This window comes from Schistocerca piceifrons, chromosome 7 (assembly GCF_021461385.2).
Source record: "Schistocerca piceifrons isolate TAMUIC-IGC-003096 chromosome 7, iqSchPice1.1, whole genome shotgun sequence".
NCBI lineage: Eukaryota > Metazoa > Arthropoda > Insecta > Orthoptera > Acrididae > Schistocerca > Schistocerca piceifrons.
Window position 1 is genome coordinate 212,382,434 of NC_060144.1, and position 8,948 is coordinate 212,391,381.

The 8,948-nt window shown below is 36.9% G+C and overlaps 1 protein-coding gene across 2 annotated transcripts in view; it reads left to right on the forward strand.

The window, feature by feature from the left end:
• Positions 1-4,397, forward strand: part of LOC124804835 (multidrug resistance protein homolog 49-like) — a 211,947-nt gene extending 207,550 nt beyond the window's left edge. For both annotated transcript variants that reach the window (XM_047265182.1, XM_047265181.1), the window contains one exon: positions 3,880-4,397. In XM_047265182.1, coding sequence (XP_047121138.1) covers positions 3,880-4,083 — 204 coding nt within the window. In that variant the 3' untranslated portion in view covers positions 4,084-4,397. The remainder of the gene's footprint in view (positions 1-3,879) is intronic.
• The last annotated feature ends 4,551 nt before the right edge of the window (positions 4,398-8,948 follow it).

Here is an 8,948-nt window from a genome sequence, read left to right on the forward strand (position 1 = left end):
ACATTTCCACTGGGGAGATAGTTTAACAAGAGGGTTAACACTGTAAAGAATGATTAATTGACCATCATGGTCTGAGAGACCATTTATAACCTGGTTTACATTAATGTTCTGGTATCTACTTACATATAAAAATACATTGTCTATCATAGTTTGGGAATCTGGTGTGATTCTAGTGGGAAAATAGATTACTGAATTCAGATTATAAGTGGACATCACATTCTGGAAGTTACTTCTATTGTTATTATCAGTCAGACAGTCTATATTAAAATCACCTAAGGCTACAGTATCCTTTTTTTTAAAAATAAAACTGACAATGCCTGGTCCATGAGACTAAAAAACATTTTTATATTTCCTGATGGTGCCCTGTAAACAGCCAGGACTATTAATGAATTGAGATTAGTTTTTATTTCAGTAGCACATGCTTCAAAATGTTTGTCCATACAGTATTTTGTAATGTCAATTACTTTGTAGCCAAAATTTTCCTTAACATATATTGCCACTCCCCCCATTTCTTCATTTAGTCTACAGTATTGGGTTGCTAAGTTGTAACCTGGTGAAAAGGGCATGATGCAGTTGCTAGTAATATGGTGATCAGTGAAGCATAATATCTGGGCATTATTTATACAGTCTTTCTCATTAATGTTGATAAGCAATTGGTCTATTTAGTTAGGGAGGCTTCTCATATTTTGATGAAAAATTGATAACCCTACCTTCTTTATTTTGTCAGTGCTGTTATTTCTTGACTGAGATTCCTGAGGAGTCTACCTAAAGTCATGTGGTAGTAAACATTTGACACTGTTTAGGGTATTGGTTTTTTCTTCTTCAGGCCTGCACATAAAAAATCATTGAAACGGGAAGGCGGCATGACATTTCTTCCACTAGACACCATTCTATCTGTTGTAGTTGTCTTCTCGTTTGTGGTTGCTGGTGATACTATTGGTTGCCTGGGTGATTCTGTCATCGCTGGGACTGATGCTCCTGTTAATGTAGCTTTTGTTGACTTCACGTTTCAGGTAGACCTACTGCTTCTGTCACTGTTCTCTCTGTTGGCATGTTAGCAGGAGTTGTATTTACAGTACCATTGCTTTTGAAGTGGTAATCAACTGATACCGATAGCTGCTCGACTGTTTTTGGATACATCATTGGGATGGCTGTATTGTGAAGACTGTTATCTTGCAAACTGAGTCTTTCTAGTGTACATACAATTTTATCACTGAGTAACCTTTTGCCACTTCTGTTCAGATGCATTACATGTTTTGTGTAGTTGCACCTTTGGAGAAAGTCCACACTAAGAAAATGTGCATTTGGGTACATTTTGCAGATCTTGCGGAACTGCCTGTTTGCCTTTTTAATTTCGAAATTTATGCAGGAAGTAGTCATCAGATCGTGTCTGTGAGGTATTCCAGTTACAATTACGCCACCAGGACACATAAAAATAATCAGAAATGAATGAGTTTATCATCCAGGCAATACTTTTGAATTTGCTGTTCTGGTTGGTGACTGCCCTGTTGAGATTTACATCAGAGTTTAATATCTCAGTACACCATTCCTCAAGGAAATAAATCTGCAAGAAGACATGTTCCTTCTTATTTGAGGCATAACACAATCACCCCATGCACAAACAACATTTGAATATGATTTATGAATGAGAAACCTGCTGTGCAAACTTTCCTTTTACATGGAATGTAGGTATCATTACTCGTAATTACTTTGTGTGGCTGCACTGTAATGCTAATCATTCACATATCCAAGGGTATAGTATGTTTCCTGCCAGTCTGATATTTGTTCCATGGTGCCATTGTGTGTTACATTGTTAATGGCCAGCAGTGTATGAATGAATTACTGCTTTAATGTGCTGTGACCTATAGTGTTAAAAGCATCAGGCAGATCAAGGCACCAATGACATATTCCCACCTGTCTCACTCATGAAGCTCTTTACTTACAAATTCATAAACAGGAGCATCAGTAGATCATCTTTTTCTGAAACTGTGTTGTGCATTGGAAACGAGTTTCTCAGAACATAGGAAATCTGGCATCCCTGGTGTGGAGAAGCAACTGAAACAGTTAAAAACAGGTAAGTCTGGATGGAACCCAATTTGGTTGTTTAAAGAGTACTCTACAGCATTGGGTCCTTACCTAGCTTGCATTTATCATGAATATCTCCCCTAGTGCAAAGTCCAAAGCAATTAGAAAAAAGCACAGGTGACTCCTGTACGTAAGAAGGGTGAAAGAACAGACTAAGATCTCTAACACTGGTTTGCTGCAGAGTCATTGAATACATTCTCAATTCAAATATAATAAATTTTCTTGAGACTGAGAATCTTATGTCCATGAATCAGCATAATTCCAGAAAGTATTGCTAGTGCTTGCCCATTTCTTACATGATGTACTGTGAAGGGTAACAGGCAGATTTTGTATTTCTAGATTACCAGAAAGTGTCTGACTCAGTGCTCCACTGCAGGCTGTTAAAAACGGTACGAGCTTATAGAACAGGTTCACAGATATATGACTGGCTTGAAGACTTCTTAAGTTATAGAACCCAGTATGTTGTTCTCGATGGTGAGTGTCCATCAGAGATGAGGGTATTGTCAGCAGTGCCCCAGGGAAATAGGACTGCTATTATTCTCTACATACATAAATGATTTGGTGGATAGGATGGTCAGCAGTCTGCAGTTGTTTGATGATGATGCTGAGGTGTCTGGTAAGGTGTCAAAGTTAAGTGACTGTAGGAGGATACAAAATGACAAAATTTCTAGTTGGTGTAATGAATGGCAGCTAGCTCTCAATGTAGAAAACTGTAAAGTAATACGGATGAGTAGGAAAAACAGACCTGTAATGTTCATATACAGCATTAGTAGTGTCCTGCTTGACACAAACATGTTTAAATATTTGGGCTTAGTATTGCAAAGCGGTATGAAATGGTATTTGCATATAAGGATTGTGGTAGGGAAGGTTAATGGTTGACTTCAGTTTATTGGGAGGATTCTAGGAAATTGTGGTTCATCTGTAAAGAAGATCACATATAAGATGCTAAGGCAACATATTCTTGAATATTGAACGAGTGTTTGGGATCCATACAGGTTGAATTAAAGGAAGACATTGAAGCAATCCAGACGCAAGCTGCTAGATTTGTTACTGGTAGGTTCAAACAACACACGATTGTTACAGACATGCTTTGGGAACTCAAATGGGAATAGCTTGAGGAAAGGCAATATTCTTTTCGAGGAACACTACTGAGAAAATTTAGACAACCAGCATTTGAAGCTGATGCAGAATGATTCTACTGTCATCGACATACATTTTGCATAAGGACCGTGAAGATAAGATATGAGAAATTAGGGCTCATACGGAGGCACATAGGCGGTCATTTTGCCCTCACTCTATTTGTGAATGGAACAGGAGTGAGAATGACTAGTAGCGGTACAGGGTACCATCGTCCACACACTGTATGGTGGATTGTGGAGTATCCATGTAGATGTGGATGTAGGATCTAAGAGGCTCTTTTGAAAAATTGTTCTATCATTTCTGAGAAGCTTGGTAAACACACTGTTATACGATGAACTACATATTGACTTTATGCAATTAAAAAGTGAACAATTAACTGCTTGGCATTTATTTTCTACCATGCATGTTAATTTTGAAGTGCTACCAATTGCAAAATATTTAGTCTATTGTCAGTTTATTGTGTTACATTCTGAACATGGATACCTATAGTTAAATATCATTATTGATCATAGTTAAATATAAGGAGTAAAAGTTTTAAAATAACTGTTAGTGTTTTATAAATGTGGGGAGTACTTTTCAGAACTGGAGACAAAATATAACATTATAATTGGTCCTACTATTTTACTTTAAGGCATGTAATGTTTTATTTTGTAGGTTGTGCAGGAAGCATTGGATCAAGCTTCAGAGGGAAGAACTTGCATTACAATAGCCCACAGGTTAGCAACAGTGCAGAATGCAGACACTATATGTGTGCTGAACAATGGAAAAATTGCTGAAATGGGAAGGCATGATCAGCTGCTTGCTGCAAGAGGGCTGTACTTCCAGATGTACCAGCAATCTACTGGCATGCCCCAGTGATATAAACACTATTAGCTCCACCAAAACTGTCTCAAGGTGCCATATTGCCCTTTTGATAACAAGTATTTTGATAATTAACAGTACCTTCAAATTCTTTTAATGTGATGATTTTGTGATTGAAGTGTTATGGATGAATGCATTATGTAAAAGATTCACAGTAACTGTATAAAATTCTGTAAATACATTCAGGCAACTCAGTTATTATTTAGATATGTAGTGTTGTATAATATCATTGAGAGAATTTATTGTGTGAGGCATAGGAAACATGATCAATGACTGTTTTTCATGGCAGTCATATTCAACATAAATGCAATGTTATCAGAATCTCACGAGGAGTTTTAGCTACAAAGAAATTTGATGACATTCATAATCACAGATATTTACAGTTTTGTGAGTACCTGTTCGGTATTATTGTAACTTAAAACTTAGTGAATAAAAAAATTTTTTAATTTGTTAAATTATTTTATTTGTTTATTCTTAGCTTAGTTCTCAATACTATTGATACATGAAACCATTTTTAAATAACATTTATCAGGTGAAAAATAATACTCACATGTTTGCTACTTCATATATGTGGAAATAAGATACTTAATGATGCTTAAATATATATATAAGGAACATAATTAATTCAGTACTTCATTTATACATATTGTTCTGTCAATTTCATCCTGGTAGTAGAAAAGAGAGAGAACACACTTTAGTAGAAATTAAATAGAAGCACATGTTTTTTTCTTAACACATCCGTACAAAGGAAATCAATAGGTTAAAAATGTTTATCAAACTTAGGACTTGCTCAATATGAGTAGCACTAGTACTGACTGACCTACCCACATGCAATTCATGACTCACCCTCACAGCTTAAATTCTGCCAGAACCTCTTCCCTACATTCCAAACTACATAGAAGATCTGTGGCATATTTTGCTGAATCAGCACTCTTTGAATAAAGGATATAGTAGAGATATAGCTTAGTGACATCTTACAGTTTGTTTCCAGATTGCATCTTCAATCTGCAGGTCCTAGTCCACTACAGGATTTCAGTGTACCAGGTAGTGCGAAACTGGACACTATCTACCACGAAGTGGAGGATTCAATTTGAAACCAGTCCTTGGCTGTAGCTTAGCCATTCCTATGTAGCATCCTGTCATCCAGGAGTATTAGTCCAAGAAGGTGTGCAGGAGAACTTTTCTGAAGTTAGCACAGCAAGAAAGAGGAAATGACAGAACTGAAACTGTGAATGCTGCTTGTGAGTTGTAACTTGGATGGTCACATCATCACCTGCAAAAGGTGATAATCTGAGTTCACATACCAGTCCGTCATACAGCTGTAGTCTGTGTTTTGAAATAGTGCACACTCCACTGCAGAGTGAAAGATTCATCAGTAGACAAATAGAAAGTATATTTGTCAAAGATCAACTGGAACTAAAAATGAACATACCTATATTTTGTCAAACAACAAATAATTTGAAGGCAATGTGGTGATACAAACCAGTTTCAAATTGCAAGCAATTTTTGACATTTAAAAAGCAGAGTAAAAACATCTAAAAGGGCAGAAAGATACAGACTCATTCATTCCCCCAGTCATCATCTTCTGCAAATCCAATCAAGTGGGAGGACATTCAGGAATGTAAAATGAGATGAAGTACAAATTAAGGAAAGGCAAGCAACTCATCTAAATTTGTTCACTGGATTATTCCTAAGTTGCTACTATACTGCATAACATTATTTGTGCTTATTAGCTAAATGAACTTACTACAGTATTAGAAAAGCCACTACTTTCGAGGAAAAAAGACTTCTTCCTTGGTTATATCAAATAGCTGCTGTTTAAATTCTATAAGAATCTTAATATTTACTTGATTACATTGCAATGCTTTGAAAATAGTTACCACAATATTCTATAGCTTGCCATGCATTTTTCAGTGAGTACTGTTACTTTAACAGGAATTTTAAATCATAAAACCTTGATAATCAGACAATTTGAATAGGCATAATTCCCCATTTCTTGCTTTTATGAAATGGGTATGTTTTGCATCAGAGCATGTAACTTCATCAGAGCTGGCTTAAGATCAAACAATGCTCAAAGCATAAGCTTCAGATCCCTTATTCAGCAATAGGTGCTTATAGTTTTGTAAACATATTACTTTACTTCCACATAATATAAAATAACTAATATATAAGAACGATCTATTTCAGTGTAAGTGCACCAACAGATGCTATATTCTTTATTATCTGACCTCAGTTAACTTTTATTTGTTTCAGTCACATATCAAATTAACAATTAAATGTCACTCCATGTCTTGTTTTCCTTCCCAATAAAAAAATTTGTAACTTCTGAGGTGACTATACAGTAATGTGTCATGACTGTGGAGGTGAGTGCTTCCTTGAATCCACTTCAAGTAATTCCAAAATGTTTGTGATGGTGAGCCCCAATGTAGTTTTCAGGTGGTTTTTGCTCTATCGTCTCAGCACTACTGGGCTGGATGCTTTACACAAACAGGAAGGATTAAAAAAATCTATCTAACACTAATGTGCGGATTGATTGGATCCATACATCCATAGTGGTTAGACAACATTCTTTACTCTGCAGACATTCATACAAAGATTGGTGTCAAAAGTTTGCTGGCATGCATTGTGACCCCAGGCAGTAGTGGTCATCTCAGTATAACTCACAGAGTACCAGATGAAGACACACTAGCAGAGGTCTTCTCTTGGTGGTACCAGCTTGTGTCCTGGAACCATCAGGTCTAGTAGTCGCTTGTATGACAGCAGCTATCTGATGATACTGCTAAATGTGGTTGAAGCTGCTTGACCCACATGGGGCCAACAGCTGGCATGGAGTATGTCACAGCATTGCAGTAGTCAGAGGCAAGGTGCTGCTAGGGTCTAAGCAATGAGTATTTATAGTTGCTCTGCCCAGTTTTGTAGTGACATATACCCACCCTTGGCCACATAGGTGATCAAGACTGTGCAGCACTTGCCCATGGCATGTTGGAAATTCAGCTCGCTACTGCAGTGGACTAAGATCTTGCACCACATTGTGCCAGCAATATTCCAGCATCCAGCAGAAGGAATCCATATGCAGCATGCCTGCCCACGTTTTGAAAGGTTGTGAAGTCTGGATGGAGGTGTTCCACAACAGCTGAATAAATCTCCTTTTCATTCCCATGACAACTGATATTAAGTGGATGGTTATGATGGCAAGCCAGATGACAGACTGTTACCAGTTTCTTAGCCAACACAAACATAACTCATCTCTTCGGGCGTAGCAGCTGAACAGGTCTCACACTTCTAATTACACTGCACAGCTGTGTTCTCTTTTCAGAAAATGCATGTAGTAAAAGGAAGAATTATGTACATAATTACAACGCCAGAAGCAAAAAGACATTTTGACTCCACATTAAGGCTATCTTTAGCACAATAATGGATGCTCAATGATGCAACTAAAAATTTTAATAATTCACTCTGTGGTATAAAACACCTGACAGATAGCAAAGTAAAATTTGAAAACAAACTGAAAATGTTGCTGCTTGAGAGCTTCTGTTCCACAGATAAATTTCTATTATTGTAATGTGTGCAAGGTGGAGGATTGGAATTATTAACTCACATCTGTAGATTTAACAATAATGAAAAATTAAAAAAAAACATAAATATTCAGCATGTAACCTTATTTAAAAATTAATTTGCCATGTGAATGTAAAATGATTCATTCCATACCAGCATGATTTATTGTGCAAGTGATCCATGGAATGTGATGCTGTTCCTAGCATATAGCTAGATTACATTAGCTGACAGAAGTACATGATTAGTGATATGTGTTAAACCAAAATGGAGTACTTCTATATTTTGATTAATTATTGTAATTGTGGAATATACAGTTAAATACATCTCACACGGTCCATGAATGGTCATATTGTGATCAAGGCTGACTGTCAGATACAAGTATGAGTACAGCTGTGTATTGCATGATGCAATTCCTAATCTTAAAAGGGTGTTCAGCACCACCTACACAAAATATTTTTAAGATAATTGTAGCTAAAAACAAAGATGATGTGACTTACCAAATGAAAGCACTGGCAGGTCGATAGACACACAAACAAACACAAACATACACACAAAATTCTAGCTTTCGCAACCAACGGTTGCTTCATCAGGAAAGAGGGAAGGAGACGGAAAGACGAAAGGATGTGGGTTTTAAGGGAGAGGGTAAGGAGTCATTCCAATCCCGGGAGCGGAAATACTTACCTTAGGGGGGAAAAAGGACAGGTATACACTCGCATACACGTACATATCCATCCGCACATACACAGACGCAAGCAGAAATGTCTGAGAAAGAAGGCAAGAGATTCAACCCATGTCAGTATACTGAAGAATACATCCACCAGTGTGACAGCTTCCATTAGACATCATCAAGATAGTGGATAATTCAGAAATGAAAGAGGTGTTTGACAAGGAGACTCAATGTTACCAAAACTATTATCAGCAGCTCTAGAGGAATTTTTCATGCTATTAATTTGAAAAAGGATGAAAGAGTGTTTGTTAACAGAACATAGCTGAACTCCTTCATTTTGTTAGTAGCATGGTACTGTCCACCTTCTAACCTATTCACTTTGCAATGGGATAAGTATTTAAAATTATTCAGCAAATCTGAATGATGAGCATTGGTGTGGTGTGTGGAAATAATTCTCAAAACTGTGGGAACATACAAAGGGGTGCTGAATCACAACTGTGTGACATAACTCACAAAACTTGTAAAAATTGTTTATTATGTGTCTTTGTCTCTTCTTTATAGTTTTCTTGGTGCTTTTCATTAGCACAGTATATGTCTAGATGTATGTGCCCTACGTGAAGAGGAAAGATCCCGGGTCATA